The following is a 23,255-nucleotide window of genomic DNA, read 5'->3' as shown; positions in this document are numbered from 1 at the left end:
AGATAGATAGATAGATAGATAGATAGATAGATAGATAGATAGATAGATAGATAGATAGATAGATAGATAGATAGATAGATAGATAGATAGATAGATAGATAGATAGATGTGAATATATTCTATAGACAAACATTGATAAACGTAAAGACAAATAATAGGCTGAAAAATTTACAAAATGAGACAAAATTAATAAAAACTGAACCAAATAGGTGAGAAAATGGACAAAAACATTCAAATTAGTAGCACAATTAACAAAAAGATTAGACAGAAAGACAGACAGACAGATAGATGAATAAAAATAAGTGAAAACGTTAACAAAATGAGGAAAAATTGGAAAAAAATGGACAAACAAAAGCATCAAGATGAATAAAGACAAATAATAAGCCTCAAAATTTGTGAAAATTTACAAAATGAGACAAAATTAATAAAAACTGAACAAAATAGGCAAGAAAATGGACAAAAACATAATAAATAAATATAAATTAGTAGCATGATTAACAAAAAAGATAGGTAGACAGACAGACAGACAGACAGACAGACAGACAGACAGACAGACAGACAGACAGACAGATAGATAGATAGATAGATAGATAGATAGATAGATAGATAGATAGATAGATAGATAGATAGATAGATAGATAGATAGATAGATAGATAGATAGATAGATAGATAGATAATTTACTTGTGAATATATTCTATCTATTGCTGTCTATCTTTTTACTTTATACTTTTTGTGGCTGTTCTTTTCTTTTATCAAGCACTTTGCATTTTAGCTGAATTTTACACCAGTTATTTAAACTAAATTACAGGCTTTAGTTTTTTTTCCGTTTATCAACAGTAAAACAGAAACTTCTCTACAAAAGAATGCAACAGGCTGACAAGTCAAATGAAGCTTTTATCTCCCACAGAGGACACCCAGTTCTGACAGTCCTGTGTAAAACACTTGACACACACACTTGACATATTTACTCTGCTCATCCTTCACCTTATCAGCCCTGTTTATCCTCTTCTCTTATAATCCAACACTGCCACTCAAACATGTGGCCCGGGGGCCAAATCCGGCCCGCCAAAGGGTCCAGTCCGGCCCTTGGGATGAATTTGTGAAATGCAAAATTTACACTAAAATATGAACAATCCTTTTAGTTCAGGTTCATTCAGACCAATTCAATCTCAAGTGGGTCAGACCAGTAAAATACTATCAAAATAACACATAAATAATGACAACTCCAAATTTTTGTTTGCAAATGTAAATATTTTCATGTATTTACACTAAAAGTATAATTTTCCAAAAAAAAAAAAGTGAATTACCTGAACAAATATGAACAACCTGATATGGCTTAAGTGAAGTAAGTACAATTTTAACAAGATTCTGTCTGTTATTTTAAATGTTTTGTGTGTTTGTAGATCCACTGTGATCTGTACGTTATAATGTACATGTGTAAATGATAAACTGAGGCAGAATATTGTTAAAATTACACTTATTTTTTTCCCTTTGTTCATGTTATTCACATTGTTTGAAAGGATAGTTTGTAGATGTAAACCTTTTCAAAATGTAAATTTACTTTTTTTGCTCTGAAACACAGAGAAAACTTTGGAATTGATGTTATGTATTATTATGTTAGATTGTTACATATGATATATTATTTTACTGGTTCTGCATACTTCAGATCAAATTTAGCTGAATGTGGCCCCTGAACTAAAATGAATTTCACACCCCTGCTTTAGACTATCTATCTATCTATCTATCTATCTATCTATCTATCTATCTATCTATCTATCTATCTATCTATCTATCTATCTATCTATCTATCTATCTTTTTTGTTAATCGTGCTACTAATTTGTATTTATGTTTTTGTGCATTTTCTTGCCTATTTTGTTCAGTTTTTATTAATTTTGTCTCATAAATTTTTCACAAATTTTGAGGCTTATTATTTGTCTTTATTCATCTTGATGCTTATGTTTGTCCATTTTTGTCCAATTTTTTCTTATTTTGTTAAGTTTTTCACTTATTTTTATTCATCTGTCTTTCTGTCTATTCTTTTTGTTAACTGTGCTACTAATTTATATTTATTATGTTTTTGTCCATTTTCTCGCCTATTTTGTTCAGTTTTTAATTGTGTCTCATTTTGTAAATTTTTCAGCCTATTTGTCTTTACGTTTATTGATGTTTGTCTATAGAATATATTCACAAGTATCTATCTATCTATCTATCTATCTATCTATCTATCTATCTTTTTACTTTTATTCTTTTTGTGGCTGTTGTTTCAGCTGGTTCTGGAATAAACGACAAGTTGTGTCTTGTTTCACCTTTTCAAATAATCATTTAATCAAATCAAATCCAGGAAAATAATCAATAGGTTATAGGTGGATGAATGGATGTCTAACACAAATCAACAAACTACTAAAGTTGATGTTTTCATATGTTTTAATGAACAAATGTTAATCATGGGGTTGTTCAGGTATTGTAAACCTCTTGCTTTACTCGTGAGATACTCTGAGAAAACACCTCGGCTCTCACTGAGGTCAGAGGTCACCTGTGCTGTTGGACAGATGATGCACTTTAAACACACACTCACACAAACAATCAGAACTAAACAGCTTCTGCAAGACAAACGTCAGTGACCTCCCTTTGGATTCAGTAAACCTTCAACTCTCTTGGGTCGACTCTCTGGATGTTTTCACTCTTATATTCTTCTCTGTCCAGATGATCCCACTTCCATCCCGCTTCTACAATATTCATATTTTTTTCTGAAATGCATGACCACCCATATGCTTTTCTCAGTCTTTATAGTAACATATGTACCATGGGATTATAAAGCAAAGAGATAAACATTATTAAAACTATAAATGCTTTGCAGCTGTTTAGTTCTGATTTTGTGTGATTGTGTTTCAACACTATGCACATATTTCCTGCATATTTCTTAATATGTCAATTGCAACCCTGCAACAACTACAAAGCTAAATGTTGTCTAAGGGTTCATTTATGCTCTACGTTAAAGATGCAGACGGATACGGATAGAACGTTCTGTCCGTCCTCTGCGTACCCAGACGGAGAATACAGAGCAGTACCACTGGGAACCGTGGAGGCAGCATTGAGATTTGAAGAGAATAATTCCCATAAATAGTTGAACTTTTCAAAGATCGTGTGAGTTAGTGAAAAACTACCGACATTTATGACAACTACCCTTCTCAATATCAACATTAGTATCCACATTACTAAAACCTCCTCCGTCATCACCATGTTTATTATTATTAACTTTCTTCTTCTCAAAAAACTTTACTCTTCTTCATGGTATCCCGCTAGTATGGTAATTAAGAGCAGCGCCCTCTGGTGGATTGATTGAGAAACCCTCATTCCAATTCAATGGACACATGGAATATTGAAGGCAGTGACACAACAACGTTAGAAACGGGCAAACCTATTTATGTACGTAAAGTGAGCATAAATGAGCCTTAAATGAGCCTAAAGGGGTCATATTTTGCTAAACCCACTTTTATTAGTCTTTGCTTCATTTATTTGCGTATTTGGACCCTAATAGTTCATCAAGTTTGAATTTGAACCCTCCAGGTGCTGCAAAACTATCTTTATATTGATTTTGGCAAAAATCAAGTTGATTTCTACTACCCGTTTTAATTCCTTCTTAATCTGTTATGCCTATAACTAGTTACATCATGACATTTGCACGTATAAGGTCAAGACTTTCCGATGAACATTTCTCCAGTACGACATAATTGTTCGACAGCAGCAACGGTTGTAGTCCATACTGAAAATATGTCCAAACTTGGTGCTGATGACCTAAAATGTTCAGTTGTTGGTTGGATTAACAAACACAAGTCACAAAGCAGCATGGTCAACAACCTGGAGGGGGTGGGGTGTGAAGTGGCTCATCTGCATTTAAAGGGCCAGCGCTCAAAATGACTTTTCTGGTGTCATTACGCAGAAATAGGGTTGAAGATGGGCCTGTGGAGTTGATTTAATGAAGAATTCAGACCCAAGCAGAGCATTTACAGTTTATGTATGTTTGAAAATGAAGAATTCCATTAAAAAAATAGCAAAATATCACTCCTTTAAGACTTTTGCACAGTATTGTACATCTAGATTTCTGCATCAAATGGTCAAGTTCTGACTGCAAACAATTTTTTTTAACATACATAACATTTAACAAATAACCATTTGATTTCTTTGGCTTTCACAAAAATCGGCCTTTAAACCTGAAAGAAATAAGGATTTGACATCTACTGTGATAACTATCTCAATATTGTTCACTTTAATTGAGAATCAGTGACATTTTGGCCATATCATTCAGGCCACAGTACTTCTTTTTACTAATTCTATACTAATTACATTCAAAAAGCCATTATTAAAAACAACAGTCAATCATTTTGCAGCAAATCAAGCCTAGATTTAGTTATTAGATTTTTGTTTTGTTTTTCTAACATTTATTGACAGCCTTAGTATTGTGCCTATTATTCTTCTTCAATCTTTGGACGTTTTTGACTGAAAATGACGAGCCTGTATGGGCAAATGACTGAGGAGTTTATTCATCATGCAGTTTAAGGTGCAGTTTCAAGATGCTGAGCTGATTAAAGACTTTTCCGCAAATCTCGCAGCTGAAGGACGCCTCTGTGACTGATAAACACCCATGACTTTGAAACAAATGGAAATTGTCAAAGCTTTGTCCACAATCTGAGCAAATGAAGGAGTTTTGCATGGATGCGTCTGCGATGCCGGCGTCGCTGTTGTCTCCGTTGTCACCTGTGTCAGACAAGTTGAACTCAAATAGGTCTTCCTTTGGAGTCCCGTCGTCCACTGATGTGAAGTCACTCACAGCTGTGTGTTGTGTGACATCTGGATCTTGTAGCTCGGGCGCTAGACTCACATCAGAACTCACAGACTGGAGGCCGATCACTGGGTACTGATCATCTGGCATCAATCCCCCCTTTGTGTGTTCATTAAGGAAATCCAGATCTTTGGTCGACACATGTGCTCTCTGCTCACCGACGGTTCCAGACGTAGGACTGAGGTGATACGGGTCGTCATCTAAATCTACACACATGGGTTGTTCAGCCGTGTCATTAACCCTCTGTGTCCCAGACGTCCACAGATGGCTTTGATCCGACCCTCCTGTGTTGTCACTGTTCTCCGTTTGACTCTCGGTCTCAAAGTCCTTCTTTATTGGCCCCTCTTTGGCCATCATGGCTTGTTCAACACCTGTCTCACTGCTCGCAGACGTTGATGGCTGTTCATCTAAAGCCGACAGTCCAGCCAGTGTTTCTGTCAGGTTCTGCAACGGCTGATGTTCAGGCAGAGAAAACATCAGGTGATGGGCATCTAGCAGTTCCATGTTCTCCCCTATGGAAGAAGGAAGAAAGACAACAAAGTTAAATGTTAGTAACTGGATGAACGACTCAGATCGGCACAGTTCTTGATTGGTTTGCATCATCTGGTACAGTTCTTGATTGGTTTGCATCCTACTTAAAGGGCAGGGATTATTTTGTGTCAATAGGTAACTTTAAATCTGAGTAGACCGAAATTACATGTGGAGTCCCCCAAGGCTCCATCCTGGGCCCCTGCTGTTCAACATCTACATGCTTCCACTGGCTCAGATCATAGAAAAAAACAAAATAGATTACCATAACTATGCAGATGACACACAGCTCTACATTTACAATGTCCCCAGGTGACCATAGCCCCATACAAGCACTGGGTAAATGCATGGAGCAAATATCTGAATGGATGGGCCATAACTTTCTTTAGTTAAACAGAGAAAAAACTGAGGTAGTCGTTTTTGGACCCAAGGAGGAGCGTCTTAAAATCAGCATGCAGCTCCAGTCACTTCAGTTAAAAACTTCAGACCAGGCCAGGAATTTGGGTGTTGTCATGGATTCAGACCTGAATTTTAAAAACCACATTCAAACAATTACAAAGTCAGCTTACTACCCCTCAAGAACATTTCTAGGATTAAAGGACTGATGTCGCAGCAGGACCTTGAAAAACTTGTCCATGCATTCATCTTTAGTCGAGTTGACTGTTGTAACAGTATCTTCTCTGGTCTGCCTAAAAAGTCTATTCGATGACTGCAACTGATCCAGAATGCTGCTGCTCGAGTCCTCACTAAGACCAAGAGAGTGGACCACATCAGCCCAGTTCTGAGGTCTCTACACTGGCTCCCTGTCTCTCAGAGAATAGACTTCAAAATTCTCTTACTAGCATATAAAGCACTGAATGGTTTAGGCCCAAAATACATCAGAGACCTTCTAGCCAGTATGAACCCGTCCAGACCACTCAGGTCATCTGGTGCAGGTCTGCTCTGTGTTCCCAAAGTCAGAACTAAACATGGAGAATCAGCGTTCAGTTTCTATGCTCCGTGTATCTGGAACAAACTACCAGAAAATATCAGGTCTGCTGAGAGTCTGAGTTCTTTAAGTCCAGGTTAAAGACTCACCTGTCACTGCTGCCGCTGACTAAAAGGCTTTTGACTTTTTAAACTTTATATTCTCTTTGAAACTCTGCACTGCAACTTTTACTTTAAGTGTTGTTTTTATTTTTATTTTATTCTATTTATTTTATTTTATTTTGATTTTATGTGTTGTTTTCTTACTCGCTGTTTTTAATCACCTTTTATGTTTAAATGTGTTTCTTTTGTTTCTTTTATTTCAATGTCCTGTGTGAAGCACCTTGAATTGCCTGTTGCTGAAATGTGCTATACAAAATAACTTGCCTTGCCTTGCCTAACCCCTCAGAGTACACCTACTGTCCAATCCTACTACAGTCAGTGACTATAAATAGACACAAGCGTTTAGAAGCAACAGGCAAGAATGGGGGCTCCAAAATATAGTCAGTGTAGAAGTACTTTACAGTTGTACTCCCACTGATAGTCAATGGGGTTGGCTCTAAAAAACCCTAAACTTACATTGAACTTCAAAACGTCAATAATAATAACTGAGCTGGTGGTTATATATATAATATATAATAACTGATAATAACTGATCTGATCTAATAACTGATCTGGTGGTTCATCTTTAAATTATTGTTCCATTTGCAAGATCTCAGTTTGGATTAAGGATGTGACGATATGAAATTTCATATCACGGTTATGGTGACCAAAATTATCACGGTTATCATTATTATCGCAGTTTTGTTGAAATTGTGCTCAAAATGTTTAAAAAGTACTGATACACACACTGAAATAATTTAACCAAGTTGTATCTTGGGGAAAAAAAACAACAAAAAAAAACAAATAAAATAATAGGCACAATGTACCCTCTGTTGCAAAAAATTCAAGTATTAATCCTTAGTGGTCTGAGCCTATTTTGTCTGTTTTTCAGTACTTTTGATTTTGCCTTTATATACTATATAAACAAATGTTTATTATACCCATGTATGATATCTTTTTTTTTTTCAGCACAACTTCATCTATATCATCTGCCTATTATTTTTTTCATTTTAACCTACTATATCAACATAAAAGGCCAAAAAAAAACAAAAAATATAAAATCCGATTTGAAAAATATATATAATTTATTGCATAAATAACACAAAGATGCTTAACGAACCTTTTCAAAGACTTTAAAAGTGAATATTGGTTCCAAATATTAGGTATAGAAAATTAAAATTGTAATAAATTAAAACTATACTCAAATATTTGACATAAAAGCAGATCTTTACATAGGTGTTTTCTCCAGAAAAATGCAGTAATCAAACACAGTTATCATGATAATTAGAATTTAAACGGTAATACTAACCGTTGGCAATTTTACCACGGTTTATCGTTACATCGGTAATCGTTACATCCGTAGTTTGGATAGATGATTTTACAGGTCTATGATGGCTCGTTTATCTGTCCACGAAAGTTGTGTTTAACCCACAAAGACCCAAACATCCCCCATCAGCCAAAAACCATCTAGTGATTCAAAATGTTCAATAACTTCACAACTAAATGGGCTCAATGTTGTAGAAGATGATGGTGTTTCCATGTTCATTTCAGAGCCTCTGAACATCCAAATGGGCCATATCTGATGACCATGAAAAGATGACAAACTGCATTTTACACCAATTATTTACATGCATTGATAGGATTAGTGGATAAACCAGTTATTAAATATTTACATCAGAGTATTGGGCAGAAATCTAAGTGTGTTCATGTGTTTCCTCATAATCAGATAACTGCCGTAACTGGATAAAGCCTATCAGATCATCCTGTTTATATGATCACTGGAATAAACTGATAACTCCAGAAATCAGATAATGATGGGAGTATTGGTGTGCATGTAAACAGACTCACTTACAGGGGTTGTAGACACTGGATTTAATGTTCTGTTTATGACATACTTTTCCGAAAAAGTAACTTTTTCCTCATTTTTTTGTGATTTGATCTAATGACCTTTGAATTTACTTTGAGCTTTTACGAACATGAACATACAGGAAAATACCTGATTTTCACAGAAAAATACAAACTGCAGAGGATAATATTAAAATAAATGGTGATGAATCCCTCAGGAAAAAAAAAAAAAAAACATTTGGAAGTTTTCCACAAAAATAGCTGTGGGTCTTTAAGGGTTGAAAACAGACTTTCTGAGAAATCCATCCTTATTTGCCGAATTAACACAGACTAGTAGTATTTCAATTTGAGGAGGTTTGATTTTATGACTTTATAGTAGATTAATGATCAGATATATAGTAGGTCAAAAATGTTACTTGAAATATCAGCGATTTTCTTTACTAATAATTCTGAACTACTGTCAGAGATGTGGACAGAAAGGACTACAATATGCAGTTGAGAGCAACATTCACAATAGTGTTATAACACTTCAAAAAAGACACTACCTCACGCTAGCTTTTTTAACAACACATAATTGATAACAAACAAAGAAAATGTGTCTCCAGTGTAACCAATGTTACTAATGTCTCTGGTGGGATACATTATTTGCTCAGCCTAAAATGATACACAACAACCTGACTTGAGGTGAAAACCTAAATAACAAGAATTTGTTACTAGCTGCAGAGGCGTTACACAGCTGCGATAAAGGTGGGACCAAATGATCCCATCATTTCGCTTACACAGACATCGTTCCGGAATAAAGGCGAACTGTTCCCGTAACTGAAGTCCTGTGCAAAAGGGGCTAGTGTTTTCATTGGGGTTTTCATTCTGTTTCTTACCGTTTCTGTGGGTCTTCATGTGCCCTTTGAGGCTGCTCTTCTGGTTGAAGCACCTCCCGCAGATATGGCATCCATATGGCTTCTCCCCAGTGTGAATCCGTAAATGTCTTTCCAGGTGCCCAGAACGCTCAAAGACCTTACTGCAGTAAGAGCACACAAAGCTCTTCTTGGGTTTGACCATCTGCAGATACCTGCTTCTGCTTTGTAGGTGGGTGTTCAGGGTCATGTCATGCAGCTGCTCGGCTTCACCCGGTATCAGGAACGGGTCTGAGGAACCACGGGGCATTTGTGACATCATGGAGGTTTTCAGTTCCCCATACGGCTTCGATGCAAAGGAGAAGGAGCTGCAAGAAGCTTCTGCCGGCGGCACAAGTAACTGAGCTATGCCAGGGTAGGATGTGATATTCTGCACCGAGCTGCTGAGAAAATCTGAGCCGCTCTTCTCCGACTGGTTTGGGTTTTGTAGTCTCGACTGGTTTGGGTTTTGTAGTCTGGACATCCACTGCTTGCTGTCTGCTCCAAACTGTGGAAAGTTCTCACTAAGGTTGTCTAGTTTTTCCCTCGACAGCTCTTTTTCTCTATGAAACTGCGGTGGGGTTCTACTCTCCTCTACAAGCTCAGTCTTCACCTGTGCTACTGTGGGCAGAACTTCCTCATCTTTAGCTGTACACTGGTTCTTCTCCTCTGAGGACACAGCATCAGTACTCTGGTTCACCTCTGGAACTGGCTTGTCCTCGGCCGCTTGGATCTCAACAGGGGGCTCAATATCTGTTTAAACAGACAAATACTCATTAACTTTTCCTGCAAAAAATGATATTTACTCCTTTAGTGAGAAACATTTGCTGAAAACCATTCTCTGGTGCCACTGATATAAACCAGCCACTGGGACAACATTCAGAGTGCAGAATTTGAATCACAGCACTCAATACACTGAACTGACACAGAACTGAGAAGTCACACAGCCGCATCTAACATGTAGCTCCACCCACCTACTCCAGCCTCACTGACTGCACAGAGCAAAGAACACCACAAAACAACATATAGAGCATTTAGAACAATAATTCCTTTTCTATACTATATACAATCAGTAATTTGTAGTTTCTCCATCAGTTGCCACAGTTCTGTGGTAGCAAAATGCACAAAAGAATGAACTAAAGTGTACATCATATATGCCCACAGTACTGTGGCAACAAGAGGAGAATGAGTTCATGGAACAGTATCCATGATTGGCTCTAGTACAAATGCCAACATTTGATTGGCTTTGCAGTAATAGACAAACTGATATTTCATGCCACAGTACTGTGGCAATAGCCATTGCCAAAAAAAAAAAAAAATCTGTATGAACAACATGAATGTAGGTCAGAAGGTTAAACATAAGACATTCTAAAGATGATCATGGATGGAATTTAAGACCTATTTTACCACCCACATGGGCAAAAAAAACTGCTGAGGATACTGAAGGAAATGGTTTCAGTAGTGGATGACGGCACCTGATTGTCTGTGACTTTGTCTAAGCTACAGTTTCATGTTTTTTCAGGTTTTTCTAACTTCCTTCATAACTCCACTGCCTTTATACCAAAAGTTCTACACACCACAACATGGCACACAAGCTGTATTCAATTAGTTCCATTTTGGTTTAGTTTTGTAGTTTATTTACAATTAGAGCTGAAACACATGTCGAACTCAAATCGATTTTAAAATAATTATTTGATTACCATTTCCCTGAATCGAAGCTTTGTTTCCTTAATTTCTCTGCCGCTAAATATTGATTCCACTCTTGTGTTTCACACAGACACTTACTGTGACGCACATGACGCCAGGATCAACACACAGTTCTATGTTAGTTCCATGTTCAGTTGGTCTAAGATAGTCAGTTGGATCCAAATGTGTTTCAGACTGACTTGACAGATTGCTTTTAGATGTCAGATGTTGTTGTTGCTTATATCTATAGATATTTTTTATATATATACTTTTATACTGTTGTTATTATTTTATATATACATATATATATATATATATATACATATATATATATACATACATATATATATATATATATATATATATATATATATATATATACAAACTCCAATTACTATCTGTCCTAGTAGGATTAGGAATCCTACTGGATTTCAATCTCTACTGTGACATATACATATACATACATATATATATATATATATCCTTTTACTTTTATGGTCGTTGTTTCAGCTGGTTCCGTAATAAAGGAGAAGTTGTCATTTTCAGGCATGTGTGCACATTTTTACTACTTATTTTCACATATTCAAATAATTCTTTAATCAAATTAATAGATTAATTGATTACAAAAATAACCGATAGCTGCGGCTCTAATTACAATGTAACTATGTAACCTATTTATTGGTGAAAGTGAGGCTGAATTTAACACATTTTCATACAAGCAACTTAATTATCAATCTATCAAATAATTTTTAAGACATTTGAAAGCCTAAAATTCAGATTATGCGATGTCTGATTACTCAAGGACTTGCTTCTAACTTCTAAAGGTTATTTTAAGGGTTGGGGTTTTAAACATCGCATTCTCTTAGCTGTGACTGTACATGTTTTAATCATTTCCAGAGGTCAGTCTGATAGATCACTTTGAACTCCACTGCAGTCGCAGATAGGATTTCTTTGGTAGATGCAGCTTTGGCACCCCAGCTGTCAGCAGAGCTCTTTAAACCCACCATCCCCCCTCCACTGCCATGTGGCACAGAAAGACCACAAATAGTTTTTACTGCATACTGTGACTCAGGAGGGTCACACTGACTGTGTTGGAAGATGCATGTAGACACTGTGACGTCACTCACTTGGGTTTTGTTCTGATGTTTTGAAGCCTTTGGAGCCAGAAGTGACCATATAAGGAGAGGCAACATATTAAAACATGTCTGATGACGGTAAAACCAACTGCATATAGTCTGACTAATTAGAGAACTACCTGAAAGAGTGCATTGATTGTTACTGAATAAATTGCTACCACCAGGTAATAGATTATGCAAACAGACTGGGTGGTACTAAAGAATTTCATGATACATTTGCATAACATATTTGTTAGCATACTTTCTTCGCTACACAGACACCTCTACTGTGGACCAAGGTTATAATAGTTTTGGATTTTTCATTATAGTTTAGCTTTATTTAGGTTTGACTTTTTCTCTCTAATTCAGTTAGTTTTAATTCGTTTTTAGAGCAGGTTTGCTAGTTTTTATTAGTTTTTGTTATTTATTAAATGCTTAGTTTGAGTTTAGTTTTAGTTTCTTTATATCTTTTCTCTTCTTCATCGTCGTATTCAAATAAATCCCAGACAGGACTCTGCTGTTTTCTCCCAACTTTAGTCTCTATGTTTCCAGATAGAGTGGGGACCAGAAGACGACTGGAAACCACAAGTGACAGACCGTTAAATATATGGTGCCAGCAGCTAAAATTGCTTGAGTGGAATAAATTGATTTGATATCAATCCGAAATTGACAAAGACGAAAACAAACGGAATTTTATCCACAATTTTTATCTGTTTTAGTTAGTTTTGTAAACACACAATACAGTTTCAGTTCGTTATCATTTTTTTCTTTTAATTATAGTTTTTATTTATTTCAGTTAATGAAAATGTTTTTACTCTTCTAGTTTTTGTCATTTCGTTGGTTTTCATTAACAATAATAACCTTGCTGTGGACATGCTTCAGTAGTTGCACTTAACTTACTTTTGTGGTCTGTCATCTAGTCTTGTCTAGCACTAACCTCTGTGTTTGTACTGGTTACCGATGGCATTTACAATAACTGAAAGTATGGTCAGTGTTTTCAGGAAGTTTGTGTTAATGTTTGCTGGGAGAGTTCCACCCATTACTCTTCCCAAGCTCCAGCCTCTTGTCCAAATGCATTTGCCTCCATCTCCAAGAAAACTAAAGGACAATGGCCAAACTAAAAACATTACATTGTCCAGAACTGAAAACTAATATAGTGTTTCATTGCAACAAAATCATACAAAAACAGAGTAACTTTACCGCAGTTTTGGACTCATAAAGATGTTTTCAAAGAGAACAAGTTTCAATCTTTTCCCTGTAATCTGTCTGTCCTATACACTACTATCCAACAACTTATAGTGTTTAGCGCAACTATTCTTCAGCGTTTCCAACTCTTCAGTAATGAAAGTATCTATTGTCTCGTCGTAAAAGTCACTAGAAGTTGCTAAATGACAAAAATCACTAAAAATACCAACAAAGTGTCTAAGTGTGAAACAGTGACTTTTCCAGCTACAGACAAACCGTGGGTTTATGTGACTGGGATACAGGAATGCATTTGGTGTCATTTAGAGGAAAACGTGTATGTTTTAGTGTTTGAGTCACTTTTCAGAAGTTGCTAAAAGTTTCCAAGCAAATTTTAAAAGTAGCTAAATTTATTGCTAGGTGCTTTTTGGGGAAAAAACGTTGCTAGGGTAGTCTGAAAAGTTCCTAAATCTAGCAACAAAAGTACTAAGTTAGGATCAGTGTGACTATGGGCCAAACTCAAAGGTTTGAAACAGCAGCTCACAAACCAATGGGCATCATTACGTCATGACGATTACAACCAACTCTTTTACAGTTCATGGTCCCAACCCTGATGTGTTTCTACTGTCATTAATGAAAACATGCCAAGTCTCACTTCTCCTGTGAATCTTCATGTGCTCCTTGAGGCTGCAGTTCTGATTGAAGCGTCGTCCACATATCTCACACCAGTACGGTTTCTCTCCGGTGTGGATCCTTTTGTGCCTCTCCAGGTGTCCAGCACGCTCAAAACATTTGCCACAAAATGGACAGATGAAGCGTTTCTTAAACATTAATCTCTTGGCCGTCCTCTTGCGGACTGCGTTGTACAAGTTTCGGTAGGGGCTGTAACCTAGCAGCCCACGGGTGAATGGGTTTTGTTGAAAGCCCCCGAGGCTGCTGCAGGATGTGGTCAGATCGGTGTCCAGAGAAGAGTCCGAAAGACTCAAGTAATTTGAGTTGTTGTGTCCGGTTTCATTTTGCGTTGCCGTTGTCCACTTCGCGGTGTCTCTGTCAAACAAGGCTTCTTCCACCGGGTCATTTTGTGTTCTGGTCTTGCTACTTCCATCATCCACAGGTTCACTTTTCACTTGTCCGTCAGGTACAGACGAGACGTTTTGGTCTTTACTCGTCTGTATCTTTTCAAGCAAGGTCCTTCCATCATTGAGAACACCCTGACTTTCTGTGGAAAGGAAACAGATCAGAGTGTTAGTCACATGTGTTATGGGCCCCCTCTTTTCACACAATGTGATACCATGACTTGCACAAATACACATGCCACTTTTAATTAGCATGTTATCTGTACACACTGTAAGCTTTTCGCGTGTATGTTCACACTGTGTCAAAAAACACGCACTGAAGGTTACGGTTAGGGTTAGAGTTGGAGGTTAGGGTTATGTGAACCGGAGATCTTGGTGTAAATTGACACGCGATCAAATGCTGTTGAATATCACACAAAAGGTCGACAGTGCATACGTATAGCACGCCAAATGCCATAAGAACTGGCGGGACATACAGCGTGATTTCATGAACTCAGTTTTGTTTACAATATTCTACTGAATCATATAAGAACTTCCACTCTGTTAGTCCAAGAACAAGGCAGAGTTTAATGGAGAGGAAAATTATCAAGAACACACCTGAAAGTCTGCCACTAATCTGAGATTTGGCGGTCAACATGTTAAATTTGTGGAGCTAGAAGTGACCTTATTTTAATAAAAGGGCAGAGCTGTAGGAACCCAAGGGGTCAAAGGTGAGCTAATGCTTAACCTATAAAAACCCAAACTTCCACTCTCTATAAAAACATCTATTGATGTAAATATTTAATATCTGTTGATCCACTAATCCTATCAATCCATGTAAATAATTGGTGTAAAATGCAGTTTGTCATCTTTTCATGGTCATCAGATATGACCCGTTTGAACGTTCAGAGGTTCTGTAGTGACTGTGGAAACACCACCATCTTCTACAACATTGAGCACGTTTACATGCACACTAATACTTTGATTATTATCTGATTTCTGGAGCTATCAGATTACTCAGGTGATCGTGTAAACAGGATAATCTGATCAGCTTTATCCGATAATAGCAATTATCTGATTATAATAAATTGGATTAACACACTTAGATTTCTCCCCAAAACTCTGACGTCTTCACGCATGTATACATGTTAATCAGATTTCTTTCATTTTTTTTACATCTGCACATGTGGGAAAAAAAATAGAATAAAATCTATATAAACAAAAGTTACGCAGCAACAACATGAGCCTAAGGAAAAAGGTAAACAAACAATGAAATGAAATGAAATGAAGGATGGCAGCAACATGTAGGCTAACCTTATTAGCTCCCACATTAGGACAGCTAACGCTGACACCGTAGGCATTCTCATGGGCAACAAGACAAGACCGGATGTTTTGAAAATGACAGAAAGTGTATGTTTTACGTCATGAAGTTCGTATGTACTCCGAAAAAAATCTAACAATGGACTGAAGCATGTAAACCAGGATTTTTCACTAATAATCTCATTTCTCAAGTGCATGTAAACAGCGTCACATCTGGTTATTGAATTAGTCCCAGTTATCGGATTTATATGGTCATGTAAACAGGCTCATTGACTGACCAGTAAAACTCATGGAGTTGGATCAGTGACAGTGGATGGACATACTGGGTTTATGTTCAGTTAATTCTATTTTTTTTCTGTTTTGGTACAATAACCTTTAAATTTACTATGAAATTTTATGAACATCTACATCACAGGTGTCAAACATGCGGCCCGGGGGCCAAATCCTGCCCGCCAAAGGGTCCAGTCCGGCCCTTGGGATGAATTTGTGAAATGCAAAAATTACACTAAGATATGAACAATTCTTTTAGTTCAGGTTCCACATTCAGACTAATTCAATCTCAAGTGGGCAGGACCAGTCAAATACTATCATAATAACTTATAAATAATAACAACTCCAAATTTTTGTCTTTCAAAATGTAAATATTTTCATGTATTTACACTAAAACAAAGTATAATTTCACACAAAATGTGAATAACCTTAACAATTATGAACAACCTGAAATGTCTTAAGAGAAGTAAGTACAATTTTAACAAGATTCTGTCTGTTATTTTAAATGTTTTGTGTGTTTGTAGATCCACTGTGATCTGCAAGTTATAATGTAGATGTGTAAATGATAAACTGAGGCACAATATTGTTAAAATTACACATATTTTTTCAGTTTGTTCATGTTATTTACATCATTTGAAAGGATAGTTTGTAGATGTAAACCTTTTCATTAGGTAAATTGACTTTTTTCACTCTGAAAAATAGAGAAAAGTTTGGAGTTGGCATTATTTATATATTATTATGTTATATTGTTATATATGTTATGTTATTTTACTGGTTCGGCCCACTGCAGATCAAATTTAGCTGAATGTGGCCCCTGAACTAAAAGGAGTTTGACAGCCTTGATCTACATGATCAATGAAAAAAATATGGGAAACTACATGATTTACAGTGAAAAATGCAAAACACAGAGCATAATATAATAAATGGTGATAAATCACTTAAGAAAAACAAAAATAATTTGGAAGCTGTGACAAAAATGATTGTGGGTCTTTAACCCTTTCATGCATGAATTATGAGAACCTTAATCAAGATTTTTTTCCTGAGTGTTTTTATTCCTATTTAGGCATGAAAAAAACCAATGTGATTGAATTTTTTTTATTAATCTATTTTTCATGGAGTTACAAAAATGTCCACTCAGCTGGACACCATGCATTAAATTTTTGAAGCAAAGACACATATATTTAAACCCCATCATCATAAAGTGATATACTGCGTGAAAACTATGAAATAAAAACATTTTTAATGCAGCTAATCTGATGTTTTCTCACATTTTATCATACTCTAATACTAGTTTTTACTCATTTTATGGAGATAATACATAAAAAAACCCAAAAAACTTTTTGTTTGAGAAAATTAGCTGTTGATTTCCACTCAAACATGTTAGTGCAGACCAGGTTTATCAAGAACAGCAAAGTTAAAGTAATGGTCTGAATATCAGTGTAGATGATGCATGAGCGTCCACTGTGTTGGTTGAGATCCAGTAAAGTGAAAATCTTTAGTTTTTTTACATTAAACCAGGCGTGTCAAACTCATTTTAGTTCAGGGGCCATATCCTCCCAATATTTTCTGAAGTGGGACGGACCAGTGAATTAATAACAAAATACATAAATAACGCCAACTCCAAACATTTCAATGTGTTTTACAGTGAAAAAAGTAACATTACATTATGGAAACGTTTACATCTATAAACTGTCCTTTTAAAAACGTGAACAGGAACAACCATGAAAAAACTGAAATTTATTAAGAAAAATAAGTACAATTTTAACTGTATTTTGCCTCTGCTTATCATTTGTAAATGTGCATCACAACTTACAGATCACAATGGATCTGCAAATTTACAAAATATTTTAGTAACTGGCAGAGTATAAGTAAAATTGCTCTTACTTCTCAACACATTTCTAGTTTTTCATATGTTTTGTGAAAGGCTAGTTTGTAAATATACACAAGTAATTTCACTTTTTTACACTAAAACAGAGGAAAAATTTGGAATTGTCATTATTTGTAGGTTTTTATGACAGTATTTTACTGATCTGACCCACTTTAGACTAAAGTAGGGCTTAATATGGCCCCTAAAGCAAAACAATTGACTGTTAAAATCTTGAGTGTAATTTTTGCATTTCACAAATTCATCCTACGGGCTAGATTGGACCTTTTGGTGGGCCGGATTTGGCCCCCGGGCCTAATGTTTGACACCTGTGCATTAAACAGTCATCTTGATTGGAAACTGCAAAATGCAAGTTTTTCAGATACATTTATTTTATTATTATTTTCATTTATTTATTTTTTAATGGAATGTCCTTAGCAATGAAAAGCTTTTTTGTTAAAACCGTCAAACTGTAGTCCCCTACAGAGGGCAAAAATGCATTGCTGGGTCTAAGGAGGGCATGGAATTTAAAACGACTAAACCCATGAATTTACAAGAGAACAGCTGGAGAATATTTGTCCACTATAGTGACCACTATGCATGAAAGGGTTAAGGCAGTGTTTTTAAACCTTGGGGTTGGGACCCCACGTGGGGTCGCCTGGAATTCAAATGGGGTCGCCTGATATTTCTAGTAACTGATAAAAGAACAACAATTTACGAATACAAAATATGTGGTGAGTTGAGAGAGACAATCCCAATCCATAAAAGACACGACAAACTGTGAAGCTGAAACTGAAGCACTGTGGTTCTGTTTATCTCACAAATGCTCATTGCGGTCAGTTTCAGATGCTGCAGCTCTTTCATAATACATAGTTTGAGTTCTTGTTCGGCCACTGACCACATCTAAAGGTACCAGTTAAGCATGACTGTATACGAGACTCAACTCAGTGTCTGACATAACGGACCAGTCCAGTGTTTTTCAACCTTGGGGTCGGGATCTCATGTGGGGTCACCTGAAATTCAAATGGGGGTCGCCTGAAATTTCTAGTAATTGCTACACACACATATATATATATATATATATATATATATATATATATATATATATATGTATATATGTCACAGTAGAGATTGAAACTCAGTAGGATTCCTAATCCTACTAGGACAGATAGTAATTGTAGTTTGTCCTAGGACAAACTGAAATCCTACAAGACATTAGGATCTGAAGATTGGAATTCCAATCTGTCCTAGGAGAATTTGCAATCCTACTAGGACAGATTGTAATTCTATTTGGAAGTGGGATCTGAAGATTGGAAAAATACGGCAAAAAATATAAGAATTCTGTCAGGACAATCTCGAATTCTATTAGGAGAATGTCAGATTACATCAAAATGTATGGAAAATAGACTGAATCATTTCACAGCCAAAATTCCAGTCAGTTTCAGCATAGGTAAGCATACAATTTCGCCATCACTATTCCAGCTGAATTATTTTCATATCTTTCATATCTATATCAGTGTAAGGAAAAACCTTTGTAGTATTACTTGTTTGAAATTTTGAAGTTAGCTGTAGACTAACGTTAGTGTCACTATTGAGTAGTATGTAGCACATTTAAGTATTAGAAAAATAACTGACAAAACCTCTGTAGTATTACTTGTTTGAAATTTTGAAGTTAGCTATAGACTAAGTTCATTGTCACTACTGAGTAGTATGTAGCACCTTTAAGTATTAGAAAAAAACAACTGACAAAACCTCTATAGTATTACTTGTTTGAAATTTTGAAGTTAGTACTATAGACTAAGGTTATAGTCACTTAACTAGTGAGTAGTATGCAGCACATTTAAGTCTTAGAAAAAGTCTTTGAAGCTTAACTATAGAATATTAGATTCAAAGTCTGTGTAAATTCTGAATAAAACTAGAAGCACTCGGAGAGTGCAGACCTCCGCCAAGGCTGATCAGTGGTCCCCCCCGTGGGCCCCCCCACCCCCGATCACCACCAAAATTTAAACGCCAAGTAGGTTATGTTTTTGCCAGGGTTTGTTTGCTTGTTTGTCTGTCTGTTTGTCTGTCCGTTAGTGTGCAACATAACTTAAAAAGTTATGGACAGATTTTGATGAAATTTTCAGGGTTTGTTGGAAATGGGTCCCCCCGTGGGCCCCCCCACCCCCGATCACCACCAAAATTTAATCATTTCTTCCTTATCCCATTTCCAACAAACCCTGAAAATTTCATCCAAATCTGTCCATAACTTTTTGAGTTATGTTGCACACTAACAGACAGACAAACAAACAAACAAACAAACCCTGGCAAAAACATAACCTCCTTGGCGGAGGTAATAATGGTTTGTAAGAATATTGTTGTTTCTTTTACTTTTGACCCTACCATCTAGTCCAGGGGGCAGCAAAATGCCAAAGCCAACTTTAACATCGTACATTTTCTGAATGGCTTGGCAACAATTAGATAATAATAAAATTGTATGTTGCCATGGCAACGGGTTGTTTACAGGTACGTTTTTCAAATTCTACCGATTTCTGAATACAAATGTGTCTCATTTACATACCAATGACAGTTACAAACGGCCATTGAATAAGGTTGGACCAGATAGGACGGCTGGCATCCTGGTTACAATGTGTACTGACCTAAGGGCCATATACTGGATCTAAGATATGAAAAGAATTCAGCTGGAATGGTGATGGTGAAATCGTAGGACAGACCGAAATTCCAAAATTCCAATCTTCAGATCCCACTTCCAAATAGAATTACAATCTGTCCGAGTAGGATTGTAAATTCTCCTAGGACAGATAGGAATTCCAATCTTCAGATCCTAATTGCTTGTAGGATTTCAGTTTGTCCTAGGACAAACTGAAATTTTAATCTGTCCTAGTAGGATTAGGAATCCTACTAGGACAGATAGTAATTTTAGTTTGTCCTAGGACAAACTACAATTACTATCTGTCCTAGTAGGATTAGTAATCCTACTGGATTTCAATCTCTACTGTGACATATATATATATATGGTGAGTTGACAGAGACAATCCAATCCATAAAAGACAAACTGAGTCTGAAACTGCAGCACTGTGGTTCTGTTTCTGTGTCAAATGTTCACTGTGGTCAGTTTCAGATGCTGCAGCTCTTTCATAATTCATAGTTTCAGTTCTTGTTTGTTCAGTATTAATTGTCCTCCTTGTAAATCACAGCTGGACTGACTGGACAGATCCTGACCAAGGAAAATCAAATTCTCCCTTTGTGCAGTAATCTACACCTGGATTTACTGCCTCTGTCCATAAGAATATACATTATATAGACTAAATGTCCTCTTAAATTAATTATCGTTTATTTGCAAGATAGTGTAGCAAACTATCACATGATCAAAAACTAATTAATTTTAGCAAAAAATAAAAAATATATTTTTTCTCTGTTTTGAATGTCTGGGGTCGCCAGAAATGTGTGATGTTAAAATGGGGCCATGAGCCAAATCAGGTGGAGACCAGTGGGTTAAGGATGAACAAACTTTGGAATTCATTCTAACTGGTGCGCACCAAATGTTTTAGTTGAAGGAACGAGCATGTATTTTATTGCTGCAGTAGACATAAATAAGAGTTCTTGTTTTGTTTTTTGCATTTCTTAATGGCTAGTCGACTAGTTGCATTGGTCGAACACTCGTCGCCAGTGTGCTGTGGCTCCTACCCTCTGCCCGGTGCTTTCCGCTCGCCTTGGCCGCTCTCAGCTCTTTGTGCAGGAGCTCGATGGTGTTGTGCAGCTTCTTGATCTCATTCTCCTTGTGGCACATCTCCAGCCGCAGCACCACCATCCCGTCCTCCAACACTTTACCGATCTCCGCCACGGCCGCTTTGGACAGACCGTCCATGATAGAGGCGACCTGCGCCCGCAGAGCCCCGGAGCTCAACATCATCCCCCACCCGGAGCACACTCACCAGGACAGCCCAACTTTGGACGGACGACGGCGGCTCAGCCCTCCGGTACGGGGCTGCGCTTCGGTGGGACCAAAACAACCGGAGGGTGTCCTGACTACCGCCGCTGTCCCCCCCTCCACCGTCGGTCGTTTGCTCCGTAGTTTGTCCGGGTTTTAACGGGTACCGCTTCCAACGAGCAGCCGCTAATTGGTACAAAGGATAAAAAAAGACTTCTCACTTGACGGAAGTGACGTAATACCGTAAAAACTGGGGGAGCGTGCGCCACGTTTCCACTAGAATAGAATAGAATAGAATAGAATAGAACAGACAGAATAGAATAGAATAGAATAGAATAGAATAGAATAGAATAGAATAGAACAGACAGAATAGAATAGAATAGAATAGAATAGAATAGAACAGACAGAATAGAATAGAATAGAATAGAACAGACAGAATAGAATAGAATAGAATAGAATAGAACAGACAGAATAGAATAGAATAGAATAGAACAGACAGAATAGAATAGAATAGAACAGACAGAATAGAATAGAATAGAATAGAATAGAATAGAATAGAATAGAATAGAATAGACAGAATAGAATAGAATAGAATAGAATAGAATAGAATAGAATAGAATAGAATAGAACAGACAGAATAGAATAGAATAGAATAGAATAGAATCAGGGATAAAAGCAGATGCCTTACTCCAGGACTGTCAAACTCATTTTAGTTCAGTTCCACATTCAGCTAAATTTGATCTGCCGTGCGCCGAACCAGTAAAATAATAACAGAATAATATATAATTATGTCAACTCCAAACCTTTCTCTGTTTTAGAGTGAAAAAAGTAAATTTACATTATGAAAAGGTTTACATCCACAAACTATCCTTTCAAAAGATGTGAATAACATAAACAAACTGAATAAATAAGTGTAATTTTAACAATATTCTGCCTCAGTTTATCATTTACACATGTACATTATAACGTACAGATCACAGTGGATCTACAAACACACAAAACATTTAATAACAGACAGAATCTTCTTAAAATTGCACTTACTTTTCTTAAGACATTTCAGGTTGTTCATATTTGTTCAGGTTATTCACATTTTGTGCAAAGTTATACTTTGTTTTAGTGTAAATACATGAAAATATTTACATTTACGAAGAGAAAAATTTGGAGTTGTCATTATTTCTATGTTATTATGACAGTATTTGACTGGTCCTGCCCACTGGAGATTGAATTGGTCTGAATGTGGAACCTGAACTAAAAGGATTGTTCATATCTTCAGTGTAATTTTTGCATTTCACAAATTCATTCCAAGGGCTGGACTGGACCCTTTGGCGGGCCGCATGTTTGACACCTGTGTCTTACTCTATCCATATCCAAAAGCTGAAGAAAGACATTTTAAAACCTCAAAGGCAAGGCAGATTTATTTGTATAGCACAATTCATACACAGGGCTATTCACAGTGCTTTACAAAAATGGAAAAGAGACAGATTAAAATCACACAATTACAATTAAAGCATAATCCATAAAACAAATAATAATCAATTAAAGCACAATAAAGAGAAGAGTGCAGATCGAACCCTTTCAGTTGTTCTATGCACAGTTGAACAGCTGTTTTCAGCCTGGACTTAAACATTGTCACAGCAGAGGTCTGCCTCACATCA

At 36.5% G+C, this 23,255-nt stretch overlaps 1 protein-coding gene across 1 annotated transcript; it reads right to left on the bottom strand.

The window, feature by feature from the left end:
- Positions 1-4,273: 4,273 nt before the first annotated feature.
- Positions 4,274-21,817, bottom strand: LOC115436605 (zinc finger protein 236-like). Its single transcript, XM_030159495.1, has 4 exons — positions 21,357-21,817; positions 13,816-14,379; positions 9,163-9,930; positions 4,274-5,355 (listed from the first exon to the last, which is right to left on the bottom strand). The coding sequence occupies exons 1-4, from the start codon at positions 21,580-21,582 to the stop codon at positions 4,541-4,543; spliced, it is 2,373 nt and encodes a 790-aa protein (XP_030015355.1). The 5' UTR covers positions 21,583-21,817; the 3' UTR covers positions 4,274-4,540.
- Positions 21,818-23,255: the final 1,438 nt, after the last annotated feature.

This window comes from Sphaeramia orbicularis, chromosome 17, assembly GCF_902148855.1.
Source record: "Sphaeramia orbicularis chromosome 17, fSphaOr1.1, whole genome shotgun sequence".
Classification (NCBI taxonomy): domain Eukaryota; kingdom Metazoa; phylum Chordata; class Actinopteri; order Kurtiformes; family Apogonidae; genus Sphaeramia; species Sphaeramia orbicularis.
This window is presented reverse-complemented; position numbering and strand designations above follow the sequence as displayed.

Coding starts and splice junctions, on each gene's coding strand:
- LOC115436605 (XM_030159495.1), bottom strand. CDS start 21,582: ATGATGTTGAGCTCCGGGGCTCTGCGGGCGCAGGTCGCCTCTATCATG. Junction 9,931..13,815: donor CATGAAGATTCACAGGAGAA/GTGAGACTTGGC, acceptor CTGTTTAAACAG/ATATTGAGCCCCCTGTTGAG. Junction 5,356..9,162: donor CATGAAGACCCACAGAAACG/GTAAGAAACAGA, acceptor CTTCTTCCATAG/GGGAGAACATGGAACTGCTA.